Source organism: Sus scrofa, chromosome 9, assembly GCF_054392235.1.
Source record: "Sus scrofa isolate SSC_HxYL_T2T_F1_AM1 chromosome 9, Sscrofa_HxYL_maternal_Yorkshire_Landrace_v2.0, whole genome shotgun sequence".
Taxonomy (NCBI): domain Eukaryota; kingdom Metazoa; phylum Chordata; class Mammalia; order Artiodactyla; family Suidae; genus Sus; species Sus scrofa.
This window is the reverse complement of record NC_139391.1, coordinates 41,557,229-41,577,031: the sequence shown is the minus strand read 5'-3', so window position 1 is coordinate 41,577,031 and position 19,803 is coordinate 41,557,229. Positions and strand designations below refer to the sequence as shown.

Here is a 19,803-nt window from a genome sequence, read left to right as displayed (position 1 = left end):
AAGTGGATTTTTTTGGTAAGGCATAAAGTAGAGATACAGTTAGATCCACCTTCCTCCCCATAGCCACGCAGATGGCCTGCTGTACTTAACACTGATCTGCAGTATTAGCTCTGTGTTATATTAGATCTGTATGTTTTCCATTCTGTTTCATTGAGTGTCTGTTTTTAAATCTTTTTTTTTTTTTTTTTGTCTTTTTGCTATTTCTTTGGGCCGCTCCCACGGCATATAGAGGTTCCCAGGCTAGGGGTCAAATTGGAGCTGTAGCCACTGGCCTACGCCAGAGCCACAGCAACGCTGGATCCGAGCCGCGTCTGCAACCTACACCACAGCTCACGGCAATGCCGGATCGTTAATCCACTGAGCAAGGGCAGGGACTGAACCTGCAACCTCATGGTTCCTAGTCGGATTCGTTAACCACTGTGCCATGACGGGAACTCCTGTTTTTAAATCTTTGGGGTATATAGCTAGGAGTGGAATTGCTGGGTTATATAATAATTCTGTTTAACTTTTAAAAATCTAAAAGAGGACTCTTTCATAACTGCAACAATATATCACACTTAAAAATTAATAACATTTCTTAATCTCATCAAATGCCACTGTAGAAATTTCCCTGATTGACTCATTATTAACAGTATGTTTGCAGTTGGTTTGTGAGAGTAATGATCCACATAAAAATAAAACATTAAAATATGTTTGAAATGTCTTTTAAGATCCCTTTTACCTATAAATTTCCCCTCTTTTTTTTTTTGGAATTTGACGTTCGGAAAAATAAGTCCTTTGTTCTGTCATGTTTTGCACATTGTGGGATTTGGTGATTGCATTCCTGTGGTATCCTTTAATGGATTTTCTGTCCCCTGTCTTTCTTATTAAGTTAGATGCTTATCTGGCATGACAGTGTCATAGATAGTGTGTATTTCTTTTATTTTATTGTATCAAGAAGCAAATAATGTCTGGTTGCCTTCTTTTTTGTGTTTTTAAAATTGTTCGTGTGTTCTGATATTGTCAGCTTGATTCTTTTATCATAAAATTCCCCACCTAGTGTCTAGATTTTATATTTTATTGGAGATTTCAAAATGGTAGTATTTTATCTATCATTATTTTATGATTTATTAGTTGGAATTCTTTTTTAAAATTTGTGGTAAAAATACATAACAAAATTTACATTTTAACCATTTTTAAGTATTAGGTATACTTATATTAATGTGTAAAATATCTCCAGAACTTCTTCATCCTGTAAATCTGAACTCTTATTCCCATTAAACAACCCCTATCCTCTTCCCCCAACCCCGGTAACCACCTTCTACTTCATGTTCCTATGAATTCGACTACTTTAGATGCCTCATATAAGTGGACTCATACAGTATTTATCTTTTTGTGACTGGTTTGTTTCAGTTGGCATCATGTCCTCAGTGTTCATCCATGCTCTGGCATGTGACAGGTTTTCCTTGTTTTTTTTTCTTCCCCAGTTTTTTTTTTAATTGTGGTAAAATACACATAAAAGCTACTAATGGAGTTCCCACTGTGGCACCGCGGGTTAATGACCCAACTCATCTCCATGGCCTTGCTGGTTCAGTCTCTGGTCTGCCTCAGTGGGTTAAAGATCTGGCGTTGCTGGAGCATAGGCCGCACATGCGGCTCGGGTTCAGTCCCTGGCCTGGGAACTTCCATATGCCATGGGTGCAGCCGAAAAAGGGGGAAAAGTTACTGTCATTACCATCTTGAAGGGTACAGCTCAGTGGTATCACGTACATCGGTATCACGGTGTAACTGTCTCAAGCATCCATTGTGCAAAACTGAAACTCTGTACCCATTAAACAACAGCTCCCCATTTCTCCCTTCCCCAGCTCCTAGCAACCACCATTCTACTTTCTGTTTTCTATGATTTTGACTTAAGCTCTCTATGATTTTACTTAACCTTATATAAGTGGAAATCATATAATATTTATCGTTTTGTGACTGGCTTGTTTCGCTTAGCATAATGTCTTCAAAGTTCATTCAGATCGTAGCATGTCAGAATTTCTTTCCTATTTAAAGCTGAATAATACTCCGTTGTATGTATGTTCCAAATTTTGTTTATCCACTATCCGTCAGTGAATATTTGGGTTGTTTCAACCTCTTGACTCTTGTGAATAGTGCTGCTCTGAACGTGAATGTACAGATGTCTCTTTGAGACCTTGCTTTTCTTTTTGGGATATCTACCCAGAATTGAGATTGCTAGATCATTTGGTAGTTCTTTTTTAATTTTTTGAGGAACCTCCATACTATTTTCCATAGCCTTTGTGCCATTTTATCATCTCACCAACTGTGCAAAAGGGTTCCAATCTCTGCATATCCTCACCCTCACCAATACTTGTTATTTTTTGGTGTGTGTGGTTGGTTTGGTTTTTATTTTTTTGGATAGCCATTCTAAGGGATATGAAGTGATACCTCATTATGGTATTGATTTGCATTTTCTCTGATGATTAGTGACTTTGAGCGTGTTTTCATATGCGTGTACGTCATCTCTGGAGAAACATCTATTCAAGTCTTTAGCTTATTTTTTGTTGTTGAGTTGTAGGATTTCTTCATATATTTTGGATATTGACCCTTTATCAGATATATAATTGGCAAATATTTTCTACTAATCGGTGGATTTCACTCTTTTGATTGTGTCCTTTCATGCTTTTAAATTTTTAGGTTTGATTTAGTCCCATTTGATTTTGGTTTTTGTCTGTCTATGGTTTTGGTGTCCCATGCAAGAAATTATTACCAGGTCCAATGTCATGAAGCTTTCTTGTGAACTTTTTGAAGAACTGCCAAACTCCATTCTTCTAACTTCCATAGCAGCTGCACCATTGTACGTTCCTACCAACAATACACAAGGTTCTCACTTCTCTACTTCTTCGCTAACACTTGTTATTTAGCCATTCAAATGGGTGTGAAATGTTCATCTCATCGTAGTTGTTTGTTGTTGATGTTTGACTGCAGCCTCAGCATGCAGAAGTTCCAGGCCAGAGATTGAACCTGCTCCACAGCAGCAACCCAAGCCACAGCAATGACCACACTGCATCCTTAACTCGTTGCACCACCAGGGAGCTCCTCTTTGCGAATTTAAAAAGTTGGGCTCTTTGTTTTTTTATAAGTCAGTTTCAGGAATTCTTTATATATTCTGTATATAGGTCCCTGAGCAGATACATGATTTGCAAAAATTTTCTCTCATTCTATGGATTGTCTTTTCACTATCTGGATGGTATCCTTTGAAGCCCAAAGTTTTAATGATGTCAAATACATTTTCTTTGACTGCTTGTACTTTGAATGTTGTTTCTAAGCAACCATTGCCTAATCCAAGGTCACCGATTTACACCTATTTTCTTCTACGTAGAGTTTTCATAGTTTTAGCTCTTCTCCTGAGGGCTTGATCCACTTTGAGTTCCATTTTGTGAATGATGTGAAGGAGAGGTTAAAAGCCATTCTTTTACATGAGGATATCCATTTGTCCCGCACCATGTTGAAAAGGTATTCTTTCCCTATTGAATTATCTTGGTACCTGTATTGAAAACCAGTTGACTAACTGTGAAAACCTGTATTCCTAGACTGTCAATTCTATTCCATCGAGTCTGTTCCATCCATCCATACATTTGTTCCTATACTGGTCACACACAGTCTGGATTATTAGTTTTGTGTTCTTTGTAGTTTTTTTCCTTTATAAATTAAACTTTCATTGCTCATATGTAGAGATTCATTTAACTTTTGTACATTGATCCTTTATCGTACCACCTCTTATTAGTTATAACTATTTTCTGTAGATTATTTTAGGTTTTCATTGTAGGTGATCATTATCTGTAAATTATGATAGCTTTGTTTCTTACCTTGCAATATTTATTATTTATTTATTTATTTATTTTGTCTTTTTGCCTTTTCTAGGGCCGCTCCTGTGGCATATGGAGGTTCCCAGGCTAGGGGTGTAATCGGAGCTGTAGCTGCCAGCCTACGCCAGAGCCACAGCAACAGGGGATCCGAGCCACGTGCTCAACCTACACCACAGCTCATGGCAATGCCAGATCCTTAACCCACTGAGCAAGGCCAGGGATTGAACCTGCAACCTCATGGTTCCTAGTCGGATTCATTAACCACTGAACCACAACGGGAACTCTGTGTTATTTTTTTTTTTTTTTTAATTTTTTATCGTACTGGCTGGGACTTCAGAACCATGGTGATACAGCCCTTATAACAGACATTTTAGTCTTAATCTTAGTTTTAAAAGAAGTGTGTTTAACATTTCATGATTAAGTATGAAGTTTGCTGTGGGCTTTCATGAATATTCTTTCTCAACCTAAAAATATTCTTTTCCTATTTGTCTTGGAGTTTTTATTCCTTAATAGAGATTAAATGTTATCAAATACTTTTTCCATATCTATCGAGATGATCATTTTTCCCTTTAACTGTTAAGATAGTGGATTTTACTCCTCTACTTTCATTCTTTTTGTTGTTGTTGTGTTCGTGGCATGTAGAAGCTCCCAGGCTAGGGATCAAACCCATGGCACAGCAGCAATCCCAGCCACTGCAGTGACAATGCCAGATCCTTAACCGGCTGCACCGTAGGAAAACTACTGGTGTGTTTTTTTTCCTAATACTAACTCAGTTTTTCATTTGTACAATGCACTCAACTTGGTCTTAATGTATAATCTTTTTTGGTGTGTTAGCAGGATTCTCTTTGCTATTATTTTGTTTAAGCTTTTTGCATCTGTGATCATGCATGGTTTTGTCATTTTTCCATTCTCTTACTGTTCTTAATTGGTTTGAGATATAGCAACGTACCATGCTGACCTCATAAAATGGGTTGAGGAGTATATTCTCTCTTCTCTAGAATGGTTTAAGTAGGAATGAAAATATCCATTCTTTTAATATTCAATTTTTGCTGATATTTTACAATGGTAAGTAAAGAGATTGTTTAACCTATGGGATTTATTTTTTGACTCTGAAGTAAGACTGCAAAAGGGGTATTTGATTCATTGTATTTTGGCAGGTTGTTATTACTGTACTTATTAGATAATCTGAAGGTGGCAATGTAGCTATAAGTTACTTTTTTGACTCTAGCATAGAGTAATAAAGTTGATGTTACACTTTGACATGAGTCCTTGTAGTGAGAGCTGGGGAGTGTATCTTAATTTTGTGAATGTTTTTCCTTTTTTTCCTACAATAAGGGCAGTGTTTCCTGCCTATAGACTAATTAAATTTCTATTTATCTTACAGAAGTTATAGACCTTACTCATGATAACAAAGATGATCTTCAGGCTGCCATTGCTTTGAGTCTTTTGGAGTCCCCCAAAATTCAAACTGATGGAAGAGATCTTAACAGGTTATTGATTTAATTTATAATCTTTGCTGTGCACATTAATGTGTAGGTCAGAGGCAGTATCTCTGTGAATGCTGCTGAAGAATAGTTCTGCCAGACTTCTTTCATTGCACCTAAATGCAATTTCTTTTAGGAGAAAATTTGAATTGGCATTAGCTTCCTTACTCCTTGGTTCACTTTTCAAGAAGCTAAATAGGATAAAGTCTTATTGTAGCTTCTGGTCTTTTAGTAGAAGCCTGCATGGTTTTGTAGTTCACAATTGCTAGGGGTGGGCAAAATCCACTTAGTGCAAGTCTCGGATAAATATGTATTCTCTTTATAAACTTTGAGCCTTTGTAAACTTTATAAAAACCTTTATATTGTTGGCAATTTGAAAATGATAGTTATTACTAAGCTACCCTGTCTCAGAAGTGATTAGGAGATATGTTTTTTGAATTTGTGCTAATTTGCTGATTGATATTGTTCACAAATATCCAGTTCCGGTGGTGGCCTATCAGGTTCTGGACATGTTTATCCCCTCATCCTGTTGAGTTGTTTCTTCCAGGGAAACATAGGGCCATGGTTTGTCTGCTAAGCAATTTGGAGGTCTTATCTTTAGTAGAGTGTCTCTTGCCTCTTTCAGTGGCAAGTCTGAGATATGTCACTATTGTTGAAATCTAAAACTCTTAATATGGAAGCCAGAAATACTCGCGTCTCAACTCAGTTCCATTAAGAATCATATTAGTAATCATTTCTGTTATGGAAGGATTAACCACTCTATATTGAAACCTGACCTTTTATTTATGTTATTACTTTGTAGTTATTATATAGCCAGTGACTAGCCAGCAGTAATCTATCTGGCATTTTGAATTACCTATGAAAGGTTACCTACATACTCCATATAGTATATTGTTTAACTTTTGTCTTTTTCATGTGTGATATGTTGGCACAATATAGGATGCCCGAGGCAACTTCTGCAGAAACTAAACGCTCAAAGAGAAAACGCTGTGAAGTCTGGGGAGAAAATCCCAATCCCAATGACTGGAGGCGAGTGGATGGCTGGCCAGTTGGGCTGAAAAATGTTGGCAATACGTGTTGGTTTAGTGCTGTTATTCAGGTATGATATTTTTAAAGAGATAACTGTGTCCTCTGGAAACAATTTTGTAATTTATTAAACAGAAATGTTAGAAACATAGCTTTAAAAAAAAATGGAAACAGATAAATAAAACTGGAAAGTTTTTCCTGTGGCTTTATTGTGTTTTGGTTGCTTTCTTGGGTTTTGGACATAGGTGTTCTGGTGTCTAGATTGGACAGTACTGAAAACAAAATCTGTGGTTGTAAAGAAGCTGAGGAGGTGTTTGGGGTCAGCATGTAGTGCGTATGCCATGGGACAGCAGAGCAAGCGTGAATAAGGAGAAATCGGTTGCTGGGAGGCTCCCAGAAACCACCAGGCAGGAAGGAAATGATGGCGGCCTGGAATAGAGGCGCGGTGTAAGCCGCGGAAGGAGAGGAGTGGAAGCATTCTAGAGGCTCTTAGGAGGTCAGGGCTATAGGATTTGGTAAGTGACTGGGTAGGGATGTATGCAGGACGGGACTGAGAAGGACTCCAAGCTTGAGGTTCCAGACCAGTGGCATTTGACAGGGAGGAGGGATAATGTGCGTGTGTGTTAGAAATAGGTTTCAGTTCAGTTTTATCCATGCTGATGTGAGGGTCCACAGGGAGGGACCGTGTCGGCGGTTATCTGTGTGAATCTGTCTTTGAGCAAAAAGATTTGAGCTACAGATACAATTCCTGGAATCAGTAGCTTATAGATGGCAATAAAGCCAGGCTTTCCTGTGAATTCCCCCAGGAGAGTGTTGCCTCTTACACTGAACACGGCCACAGTGCAGCGCTTGACCCTGCCCTGCGAGCTTGTCACCAACCCAGCTGCTCAGCCAAAAAGTGGAATCCTCTGTTTCCACACATAAAATTCACAGGTTCACTCAGCTTACTCTGTGCCTGGCACTGTTTTGGCACAGGAGAAACAGCAGCAGATAAAACAAGGCCCTTAATCCCATGGAGTGTGCTTTGGAAAGAGGGGGACAGACAGGTGGTGGTACGTGCTATGAAGACGAATGAATGAGGACAACAGAGGGAAGAGGTGCTGTTTGTATAGGGAGCTTAGGTGTGGCCTTTCTGCTAAGGTGGGCATCTGGTCAGAGGCCTGAATTGGGCAAGGGAATGAGCTGTGTCATTCCATGAAGAACATTTCATATAGTTATATAAGGAACACTGCAGACAGAGGGAACAGCAGGTACAAAGACTCCAGTGCAGGAGCTTACAAAGTTGAGGAAGAGAAAGAAGGCTAGGACTGAGTGAGGCAAGAGGGGGAGCAGACGGCCATGAGGGCAGAGGTAGTGGAGGTGTGGGGAGAGCTTGGCCATGGGGGCAGAGGTAGTAGAGGTAGGGGGAGAGCTTGGGGTCATGAGACGGATTTAGGAAGTACGTGAGGAGGGGAGGTACTGGAAGATTTGGAGCAGACAAGTGCTGTGATCCTGCTTCCATTTCAGGATCGCTGGCCTCCGTGTGGAGAATACGTGTAGGAAGGTCATGTGGAATGAGGGACAACAGTCAGTTCTTTGCTTTCGAGAGAGATGGAGACCCCTCCCTGGATTCACTTTCCTCCTGAGAGGGATGGTGGAAAGGGCTAGCAGGTGGAGGCCCTGGCCGAGTGGGGGTTCTGGGAGAGCATGGGGGACAGGACCTAGAGCGGGTAGGGAGGGCTTGGCCTTCAACAGCAGAGGGGCAAGAGAGTCTCGGGAGAGGACAAGGAAGAAACGACGGCTACAAATTCAAGTTGAAGTAGTTCCTCATAGCCATTTTTTCCTCCGAAATAAGCAGCCATTTTCTGAGACAGAATGGAAAAGTGACAGAGATGGATTTTCAAAGGAGCAAAAGTTTAAAATGGTCATTGTAAACAGCAGGAAACCAGTTGGCAGCAGAATACTATAGTAGAGTTTCTAAAAATGTGAAGGTCAGTGCCTTCTTAGTGCAGTAGGCAGTGCATTAATCTCATAAAAATGTGAAGGTTGTGGTGCAGCGGAAACGAATCCAACTAGGAACCATGAGGTTGTGGGTTCGATCCCTGGCCCTGCTCAATGGGTTAAGGACCCGGCATTGTCATGAGCTGTGGTGTAGGTCGCAGACACAGCTCAGATCCTGTGTTGCTGTGGCTGTGGTGTAGGCTGGCAGCTGTAGCTCCGATTGGACCCCTAGCCTGGGAACCTCCATTTGCCACAGATGTGGCCCTAAAAAGCAAAAAAAAAAAAAAAAAAAGTGAAGGTCTCCTTGAGGGTGTTGACCTTAAATGTAGGGTGGCATTGCTGTGTCTTGTTTTATCAGGGATTTTTCTTTTAGCAGTGCTTGGAAATGCTTAGGTGTAAAATTAAATTCATTTAAGTTGGAGGATTTTCTGGGTATGACGAAAGGACAGAAGGGCTGTTTGAGAATTTAATGAAGGCTGGTTAGAGACCATGGACTCAGAGCTGGCAAGAGGGAGAAATGAAGACAGGAAGGCGCCAATGGCTGGGAAGACAGGAAGGAGGTCCGTTTGCTTGGGTTTCTGATGTTGTCAAAGCACAGGTGTCCTGTGGTTAATGGAACAAAGAAGCCAAAGGACAGACAGCTTAATGATTCATAAGGGGGTTTTTCTGAGTTGTGACCTGAGAATTGGCAGCTGTTCAGGTATTGGCCCATCCTGGGTGTGGGTGTAGAGATGAGGTTGAGGAACAGGTCACGAGAGGTAAGGTGCTCAGGAAGCCAGGCGGTCCCTGGACTGAAGGAACGTACCTGCGTTCCCTCAGCCAAAATGAATTGGATGCCTGCTGTATACTTAGCATTGTTCTAAGCCCTTGACATCTAGGAGCAGACCAAACCAGGACAGAGCTTCGCCCTTAGGGATTTAGATTCTTGTGAGGCAAGACAGACAAAGCATAATGAATAGGAAATAATAAATCGTTGAAACAAGAATCAGTAAGTTGTTGAAAAACTAACCAGTTAACTAAATCAGTCAGTTTATATAGTATGTTAAATGGTGGTCAGTGTGATAGAGGAAAGCGGGATAAGGGAGAGTGGACTGGCCGCAGGAGGGCGGGAGCAGGTTCCAGCATAAACTGAGATTTGGGCTCGGGAGGGGGTGAGATTGGAGCACACGCCCAATACGCCGCAGGTGAGCGGGGAGCCAGGCAGCTGTGCGGGGAGAACGTTCCACGTAGAGGACAGCACAGAGCCCCAGCCCCAAGGTGGGAGTGAGCTTGGCATGTTCACTGGACATCAGAGTCCTGAGTGGCTGGAATGCTGGGAGCAGAGGCGAGGGTCCCTCGCATGAGGTCAGAGAGGTAACTGGGCTTGTTCTGAGTGAAGTGGGGAGTCACTGAGGGTTCTGAGCAGAGGAGTAACGGACTGACCCGAATTCTAAAAGGCTCTTTCTGGCTACTGTGAGGAGAGCAGAATGGAGAGTACTGGAAGCTGCTGCAGTTGTCCCTGAGGGGAGGTGGTGGCTGGGACCAGGCTGCTAGCCATCAGTGGAATCTTGATTTATTCTGAAAACAGAGCTAACAGGATGTCCCATGGACTGGATGTTGACCGAAGTCACCTAGTGAGGGTGGCAGGACTTGGGATAGTCAGTAGAGCTCTCTTGAGAGTCTTCAGTGAATCAGGACTGTATTTGGGTCATATTAGAACGACAGTTAGAAGGGCCTGAGCAGAGAGTGAACTGGCACAGGGGATGTTCTGGAGGCAGAAGACCCTGTGCTCTGATCCAGGTGAGCAGTGATGGGGGAGTTTGATCAGAGCGGGTCGTGGGACAGATGGAGAGGAGGTAGTTACAAATAAGATATCACCCCCAGAGGCAGAGTTCCAGGGGCTTCTCACTTACTGGATGTGAGTGGTTAAGAAAGGGAAAGGAGTCGAAGATGATTCTGAAGTTGTAGATGTTGATGCCTGGAGGAGGAGGAGGAGGAGGTACCTCGTGACACAGAGACTACGGGAATACAAGCAGATGTCAGAGGATCAATTGGATATTGGATTGGGGAAATGTGGGTAATATTAGCTCATGCTCTGGTCGTTTTTAAGAGTAACAGCATCTTTGGGGGAAGCCAGATTTTGGCGAAGGTGAGGAAGCGGAGTGAAGGGACTTGAAAGCGTAAAGGCATTTTTCTTTCTCAGGGTGGAACGGAAGTCCTGGAAAATGTTAGGGGGTAGTCAGCAGGGTAGGGATGAAACCTGGAGGAAGAAAGATGTGCTTGGTAGAGAGGGCAGATAGGGAGAGAGGAGAGCGGGCTGTGTTTGGAGCTGAGCATCCCAGCCCTGGCTCCAGACAGAACTTTGATATCACAGCCCAACCTGACTTTAGTTCCCAGTCCAGGTGTGCACTCCTCCTGTTGGCTGAATCCCAGTAGGGCTTGTGATGGAGTGAGGGAGGTCAGAGGCCTATTGGCTACCCAGGATGCTGCTTCAAGAGTTCTAATCTGGGGAGTTCCATTGTTGCTTGGTGGGTTAAGGATCTGGTGTTGCTGCAAGCTGTGGTGTAGGCCTGCAGCTGCAACTCTGATGCTACCCCTAGCCTGGGAACTTACATTTGCTGTGGGTACGGCCATAAAAAGGAAAACAAACAAAAAAGAGTTCCAGTTTGTGGGCTGGAGGGTTTTTTATTTGAGGGGTGTGTTGGGGTGAGGAGTTACATTCATACAAGAAATTTTTTTTTTTTTTTTTGGCCATCCGTGGCATATGGAGTTCCCTGGCCAGGGATTAGATCCGAGCCTCAGTTGCTACCTAAGCCACAGCTGTGACAATGCCAGATCCTTAACCCACTGTGCTGGGTGAGGATCAAACCTGCATCTCAGTGCTCCAGAGACGTCACTGATCCCATCGCACCACAGCGGGAACTGCACAAGAGATTTTTTTTTAGAAAACTTTAACTTTCAAAAGATAATCATAGTTGGAAAATGTATGATTTATAAGCAAAAAAAGGAATTCTTCCCCAATTCTGCCCACTAGATATCTGGTGTAAAAAATTTCTTAAAGTAGGAGTTCCCATCGTGGCGCAGTAGGGACGAATCTGACTAGGAAACATGAGGTTGTGGGTTCAATTCCTGGCCTTGTTCAGTGGGTTAAGGATCCAGTGTTGCCGTGAGCTGTAGTGTAGACTGGCAGCTGTAGCTCCAGTTGAACCCCTAGCCTGGGAACCTCCATATGCCGCAAGTGTGACCCTAGAAAGCCCCCCCCCCCAAAAAAACCTTAAAATATAATTCTTTTTTTTTTTTTTTTTTTTTTTTTTGGTCTTTTTAGGGCCGTACCCATGACATATGGAGGTTCCCAGGCTAGGGGTCTAATCAGAGCTACAGCTGCCAGCCTACACCACAGCCACAGCAACATCAGATCCTTAACCCACTGAGCGAGGCCAGCCTTATGGTTCCTAGTCTGATAAGTTTCCGATGTGCCCCGATGGAAACTCCTAAAATACAATTCTTATGACAAAGAACGGTGAATAGTAAACACCGATCTGCTCACACCCAACTTCAGAAAGAAATGATTCCGATCCCTGTACTATTAGGTTCCCCTTCCCCACAGATGCAGCCACACGTGTATCTATCTCTGAGCAGTCTGCCATGTTTTATATATAACTAAACTTCATGTAAACAATATCACACTCTTTATTCTTCTGCACCTTTTCCTCACGAAGAATATGTATCCATGTTGATGGATGTAGCTCTTCATGATGCGTTTTCACTACTGTGTAGTAGTCCACTTTATGAAAACATTTTTTTACAGTATTTTAATGACTATATGAACATCTGTTATACAGATGTACTATAGTTTATTTAATCTTTTCTTGTTGTTAGCCTTTCAGTTGTTTCCAGTTTTTCCCTTAAAAGGGCTAACATTCTTTAGGCTAAATTTTTATATGTAGCCATTATTATTTCTTTAGACAGAATTACTAAGTTGACAGTTAAACATACTTTTAAGGTAATTTTTTTTTTTTTTTGCTGCAGTTATTTTGACAGAAACGCTGTTAATTCATATCTTTTTTTTCAGTCTCTCTTTCAGTTGCCTGAATTCCGCAGACTCGTCCTCGGCTATAGTCGACCACAGAACGCACTTGAAAACTGTCCAAGTCACGCGGTAAATTGGTGCTGAGGAATCTTCCCTGTTGTTCAGTCCCTGGTATCCCAACGGCCTTTACATTTTGGTTAAAGCTGGTCCCTGTGATGCTCTTTGGCTTGTGCAACATTGATTTTCCTTTTCAAATGGCTCGTTTTCTTTCTTTGTGACAAGAAATAAGGGTTTCCAAAAATGTAAAGTTAAGCAGGAATAAAATCAGATAAACAGTTCCAAGAAAGTGGTGAGTCACCCTGACAGCCTCAGCTTTTCTGCCTCTGGGAGGAGAACGGGGAGAGTCAGGAGGCCTGCTTGGTCTGCACCTCCTTCCAGCTCCTTGCGCCCCTCGCACTAGCGTTGCAGCGTGGATGACCCGATGCCGCAGGCCTGCTGGGCCTTCTTCGAAGAGACTTCCATCCATTCTTGCCGGAGGATGTGGTCTCCTGCCAAGATCTCTAGCTCTTCCCAGGATTTGACCTTCACAGGAGGGAGGCCAGTGGCTCTAGAAAATCATCACTTTGCCTCTTTCTGTAGTGTTCTCTGTTTCTCCATAGATGTTCTTGAGTTTAGGGCAGTCCCTTCACAGACCTTCCCCAAAACAAAGTTTGAGACCTGACTCCAATCTGGATCTCTGTAAACAGAAATCAGGGAGGGATCACTGACAGCTTTTCTCTTTATGCGTTCCCACTTTCCAAGCACGAGGTTGTAAGAGTGCACACATCGCTCTCTTTCCTGCAGGAAAAGAGAAATATCGTGTTTATGCAGGAGCTTCAGTACTTGTTTGCTCTGATGATAGGATCAAATCGCAAGTTCGTAGACCCCTCAGCAGCCCTGGACCTCTTAAAGGGAGCGTTCCGATCACCTGAGGAACAGCAGGTACAGGAAGTCTTAATCCTCGTTTTGCCTCAACTTTGGAGTTTGAGATGATGCCTTGTTAATAGTACTGTGATGGTGCTTTGTTCTAATTGTGTCATATGCTGTGAACACGATTAAACAGGACTCTGGGTGCCTCCTTTTGCCCTTTAGAGTGAGTGCTGAAGGCAGAAACAGGTGGTAAAAAGAACATGTGTGTCTGTGTCTGTGTCTCTCATGTGCGGGGAGGGGGGTTGCTGGCGGTTCTAAAGGAAGGAAGAAAAAAATGGTAGAAAGAATATAATTTTCCAGGGACTGTCGAAGTAGAAGGGAGGAGATTGGAAAATAACCTCAGTGAATCATGGCAAAGGGTCATGGAGAAAAGGAGAGTCCATCCTTCGTCTGCACCTTTGTCTTGGGATGGCCCAGATAGAAATTCTATTTTAAAACTAGCTAAACCTGAGTTCAGTGACTTTTCTGAACAATCTTTCTCTTCTAGACTCTAGTTTGTTGCTTTTTCCAACCTCCGATTAAAATCAAAGCTGTCACTCTTAGAGAAACTTCTTCCTCATAGAATTCCTTTTTTTCTCCATTTGTCTAGAGGTCCTCCAGTTCTACAGAATTCTCAGAACATTTTATGAAAGTTTGCTTTCTCCTTTCAGATCTCATATTGTTCTAGAGGAGTACAGTCTGGTCTTTGGATCTTTTTTTAAAGGTCTCCCTGGAAGATTTTATTTGTTAGTTCATTACAAATAGATGTGGCCGGAAGGGGTAGCTTTCCAGTTTCCTCCTAGGCAGAGGTGGCCTAAGGCCTTCTGCATTATCTGCAGTAGCCGGCTTCCAGTGCTCCTTGGATCTTCATGATATTTGGCCCTGACAAAGAAATCCTTTCATAGTAATAGATAGAATCTTAATCATTGGTGGGGTAAGGGCAGATTTTCATTTCCCTAAGTATAGTGTTGGGTCTAACTCTTACATGATTTGTGCCTCTCTTGTAGCAAGATGTGAGTGAATTCACACACAAGCTCCTGGATTGGCTAGAGGACGCATTCCAGCTAGCCGTTAATGTTAAGTGAGTGTTGAGGATTTGCTCGTACCTCCTTCTGGTTCAGTGAGAATTATGATAGGGGGGATATAATTCTTCTTATGTAGTAATTACCAATTTTTACCAAACCCCATGGGGTAACTACGCATATTTGTCTTATTTATACCCCTCTAAGGCTATAGATAACCATATGAGCCTACAACTTTTAAGTAAAGGGGCCATAACTATTAAGTTGGTTAAAGTCATAACCTGTGCTGTAAAAGGTGCTAAAAAATGAAATCAGTCCTTGATGTGAAAATGGTGGTATAATATGGATATATTGGATTTAATTATTTTGGTCACTTACAGAAATGAAATTCAGGGCAAAGAATATAAATATCCCTTGCCGAATACAGAGCCAGAGAGATTAGTTTCCTAAAATTTTTTTTGAACTCTAGATAGAAGTGCACATACAGCTGTGCAAATAGTACCTTATACGATTAATAATAAATTAAGATGGGCTTATAGAAATAAACTTTTCATTTCATTTGTCTTGTGTAAAACTGCATAAGAGGGTTCATTCTTACTTTTATACGACTTCTATACTTTGTATATTTCTGTCACTCGATATGAACGTATATATTGACTGTATAGACCTATACGTATTTGCATGTGTGACTCCCCTATTAGACTTTCAGCTCTGTAAGGCCAGGGATCATGCCTTTTGTCTTGATCTCTCCAGAATTTAGCACAGTTCCAGGCATACACTTGTTTAATGAGTATTTGAGCTGATCCAATCTGTTATTTATTTTAGACCATATCTGGCCCTTTGGAGATTGATGAAAATGTATTATTTTTGCTTTTGAATGGTGGTTGGGTTTAGTGTATTGTTTATCTGATCCAAATGATACAGAATTGTTTCCTTGTCTTAAAAGTAGCAATCCCAGGAACAAATCTGAAAATCCAATGGTGCAGCTATTCTATGGTACCTTCCTCACTGAAGGGGTTCGTGAAGGTACGTTCTCTGCTCTACATGTTAATTCTAGACCTGTGACCACATCTGTGTTACTGCGAAAAGGCTTGAGTGTCAGACAAATGTAGGTCCAAATACTGGTTCTGCCTCTTAGTATTGTGTGTGATCATGGACAAACAACGTGAGGTCATGGATCCTCAGTTTCTTCCTCTGTAAAATGGGCACGGTGTTTGTCTTTGAACTGTGTGATATTTGCCCAGCTCAAATCTAGTATTAATGTCAGCCAGATACTGATGTTAACAGTTTTCTCCATGTCATGTCTTCCAGCATGGTTTCTAACCTCAAGGTGTCATTGAGTGAGACTGCCAAAAATGTTGTTACTATAGGCGCCTCTCTAAGCTGCATGTTGGACACATGGCCAGTCGTGTCCATCTAACCCCTGTTTTTCCACCCCTCTGATAGCCTTCCTAAAACGATCTGATGCCATTGTCACTGCAAATAAACAGCATTTCTTAATATCAGATAACTAGTCAAGTGTTCACCTATCCAATTTGTTTAATAATATTATAGGTATATAAGTAGATAATTTTATGTGTGTAAAAATAAATACACTTCCCCATATATATTTTTTGACAGTTTTAATCAGGACCCAAATGTGGTTCATTTGTGATTGGTTAATATATCTTTTAAGTTCTTTTCGGAATCTGCAGACTATCTATTCCTTCATTCTTTCATCTTTGAAATGTAGTTTTTAAGAAATTAGGTTGTTTGTTCTCTTATATTCTCTATAGTCTAAAATTTTGCTGCTTCCATAACTGATAGAGTTTAACATGTTCTTTCTCTTTTTGTAAATTGGTAATTGGATCTAGTTTGACCAGATTCAGATAAGGCTTTTTTCTTTTTTCTTTCTTTTTAGGACCACACCCATGGCATATGGAGGTTCCCAGCCTAGGGGTCAAATTGGAGCTCCAGCTGCCAGCCTACGCCACAGCTATAGCAACTCCAGGTCCGAGCTGCCTCTGTGACCTATACCACAGCTTGCGGCAACGCCAAATCCTTAACCCACTGAGAGAGCCCAGGGGTCGAACCCGCATCCTCGCAGACACTATATTGAGTTCTTAACCCCGAGCCACAATGGGAACTTCCAGATAAGGCTTTTTAATTAGTCAAGACTAATTTACAGGTTGTCAGACAGTTTTTGATCAGGAGGCATACAATGTCTGATAGTCTTTTCTTTTTGTGATGTTAGCAGTTGTTAATGATCTGTGCCTGGATCCACTGGTTCATTAGAGGAGCCATAAAGGCTAAGTATACTTCAACCAGTTCTCAGCAAGTTGCTGAATTAACTTGTCTCTGTGATTCCAGGAAAAAGCTTAGGATAGCAGTGTGATGTCTTTTTAAAAAAGCAATCTGTTGCTTTGTCTAGGAAAGCCATTTTGTAACAACGAGACCTTCGGCCAGTACCCCCTTCAGGTAAATGGTTATCGCAACTTAGACGAATGTTTGGAAGGGGCCATGGTGGAGGGTGACCTTGAGACACTTCCTTCCGATCATTCAGTGAAGTATGGACAAGAGGTGAGCTGGATATTCTTGTTTGCTTTGCCAGTGATACAGCCAGCTAAGTAGGCTGGACTGAGTTTTAGGGCAAACTGTTTTCACATCATGTGTTAAATAACTTTACACTTAACAGAACTTGGACTAGTCTGAAGTTTCTCATGAGTTGATAAGAGTAGTGAGTCTTAGTGTTTAATAAATTCTTGTATGAATTTGAGTTCAACCTATAAAGGTCCTGCTTCTGATGTTTTAAGTATGATCAAGTTTCTCTCTTTTTGCTGAAGCCTACCTATACTTGATTAGTGAGAACCCCCTGCCTCCATATTTTTGGGAAGTAAAAATATAGTGATTAACTCCTATGGTATGTCATTTAGAATATTTTCCCTAGGATAGTATTTACTGTTGCTTTAATTTTTTTTATTTTTTAATTTATTTTATTTTTTGTCATTTTGGGCCTGCACCCACAGCACATGGAGGTTCCCAGGCTAGGGGTCCAGTCAGAGCTACAGCTCCCGACCTGCACCACACCCATAGCAATGCAGGACCTGAGCCGTGTCTGTGACCTACCCCACAGCTCACGGCAACACCAGATCCTTAACCCACTGAACAGGGCCAGGGATCGAACCCCTGTCCTCATGTATACTAGTCAGGTTTGTTAACCGCTGATCCACGATGGGCACTCCTAAATTTTTTAAAATTTAAGATTCATTTATTTATTTTTGTGGGTTACAAAGAGGGAAGTTACAGGGAGAGAAAAGTAATTAACATCTTAAAGTTATATTAAGAATTATTGAGTTAATCCATTAGCAGCAACATGGATGCAACTAGAGATTCTCATACTAAGTGAAGTAAGTCACAAAGAGAAAGACAAATACCATATGATACCACTTATATGTGGAATCTAAAATATGGCACAAATGAACCTTATCTACAGAACAGAAACACACTCATAGACATAGAGAACAGACTTGTGGTTGCCAAGGGGAAAGTGGGAGGGAGTGGGATGGACAGGGAGTTTGGGGTTGGTAGATGCAAACTGTTACATTTAGAATGGCTAAGCACTGAGGTCCTGCTGTACAGCACAGGGAACTATATCCAGTCTCTTGGGATAGACCATGATGGAAGATAATATAAGAAAAAGGATATATATATGTATGACTGAGTCACTTTGCTATACAGTGGAAATTGGCACAATATTAATAATCAACTAGACTTTAATTTTAAAAAATTTGTGAGTTACATTGTAGCACAATTGCCAGCACCACACAGCGTGGATTGTTCTCCTTTCATCATTTGTGTGTGTGTGTGTGTGTGTGTGTGTGTGTAATTCTTTTTCTTCTTCTTTTTTTTAATGGCCACACCTGTGGCATATGGAAGTTTATGGGCTAGGAATTGAACTCCTTGAGCTGCAGCCATGGCAACACCGGATACTTTAACCCACTGTGCCAGGCTGGGGATCGAACCTGTGTCTCCACAGCAACCTGAACCATTGCAGTTGGATTTTTAACCCACTATGCCATAGTGGGAACTCCTTTATCATATGTATTTTGAAACAGAATTGTGCCTTAAATGAGTCCAACTCAGTAATTACTTTATGAGGAAGAAAATCTTTCTGGAATTAAATAGGGAACCTAACATGAGCCTTGTCAAAATGCATTAGGCGTAGAGCAGTGTTGGAACTGGGAGGGAGCTTTTCAAGGAAAGTATTAATTCCTGGTTGGGGGGCAGCATAACGTCTCTACCATCTGTGCAGAGCTGATGATGCTCTTAGAAAACAGAAGGAATGTTCGTTAGACCTTTGGAGACCTTTATTCATGAATGGGACCTCTCTGTTAAAGAGAGAGAGAGAAGAAAATAATGCCTTTTTGGATTTATCCCCGAGGTGGTCAGGCAGGCCATCTGGATTCACCTCATGCCGACAAGGGTGCATAGAAGGAATGCAGCTATGCGCGCCTTTGGTAAAGGGAACATTATTATAAAGCTGTTCATAAGACCTCTGGTGTACAGGTGAATTGAACAAAAGTGCCTTTCCTTATCTGTGATCAGTAACCATTGAGATCTTTTTTTTATAACTCAGTGCTTTCTTTTCTTAAAACTCTAGGTAATATTATAGGTTGATTTGACTAAGTTTTTTAATGAGATCTGTAAATTCTTGAAATTCAGGGATTTTCTCAAACTTGAGAACTCATTATGAGGCTATTTCAAGTTTCTCTTTCAGAAATAAAGGGGATTTAAATTTTGGTTGATAGACTGTAAATAAATAGTATAAGAAATATATACTATTTAGTCTTTTTAGTCAGTTTCTAATTATTTGGTTAGGTTAGGCTAGCCATTTTCTTCAGGATTTAAATTTCTTGAATACTGATGATCTGATGAATAGTGTATAGGTTCTTTGGTTCTTTTTTCTTTTTTTCCATTTTTTAAAAAAAATTTTTTTTTTTTTTTTTTTTTTTTTTTTTTTTGTCTTTTTGCTATTTCTTTGGGCCGCTCCCACGGCATATGGAGGTTCCCAGGCTAGGAGTCGAATCGGAGCTGTAGCCACCGGCCTACGCCAGAGCCACAGCAACGCGGGATCCGAGCCGCGTCTGCAACCTACACCACAGCTCACGGCAACAACGGATCGTTAACCCACTGAGCAAGGGCAGGGACCGAACCCGCAACCTCATGGTTCCTAGTCAGATTCGTTAACCACTGCGCCACGACGGGAACTCCAAAAAAAATTTTTATGGCTGCACTTGCAGCATATGGAAGTTCCTAGACCAGGGGCTGAATCCAAGTTGTAGCTGCAACCTATGCCACAGCTGTGGCAACACTGGATCCTTTAACCCACTGTATTGGGCTGGAGATCAAACCTGCACCTCCGCAGTAACCCAAGCCACTGTAGTCTTTTTTTTTTTTTTTTGTCTTTTTGTCTTTTTTTAGGGCTGCAGCTGAGGCATTTGGAAATT

General features: G+C 41.5%; 1 protein-coding gene across 50 annotated transcripts in view; it reads left to right on the top strand.

The window, feature by feature from the left end:
* Nucleotides 1-19,803, top strand: part of USP28 (ubiquitin specific peptidase 28) — a 63,314-nt gene that overhangs the window by 20,744 nt on the left and 22,767 nt on the right. For 25 of the 50 annotated variants that reach the window (XM_084976104.1, XM_084976101.1, XM_084976099.1 and 22 more), the window contains 7 exons: nucleotides 5,233-5,338; nucleotides 6,272-6,431; nucleotides 12,390-12,476; nucleotides 13,191-13,328; nucleotides 14,303-14,376; nucleotides 15,267-15,343; nucleotides 16,728-16,876. In XM_084976104.1, coding sequence (XP_084832230.1) covers nucleotides 6,273-6,431; nucleotides 12,390-12,476; nucleotides 13,191-13,328; nucleotides 14,303-14,376; nucleotides 15,267-15,343; nucleotides 16,728-16,876 — 684 coding nt within the window. In that variant the 5' untranslated portion in view covers nucleotides 5,233-5,338; nucleotide 6,272. Of the gene's footprint in view, nucleotides 1-5,232; nucleotides 5,339-6,271; nucleotides 6,432-12,389; nucleotides 12,477-13,190; nucleotides 13,329-14,302; nucleotides 14,377-15,263; nucleotides 15,344-16,727; nucleotides 16,877-19,803 lie in introns of all 50 variants that reach the window. The other 25 variants (XM_084976103.1, XM_084976100.1, XM_084976098.1 and 22 more) reach the window with 1 other exon arrangement.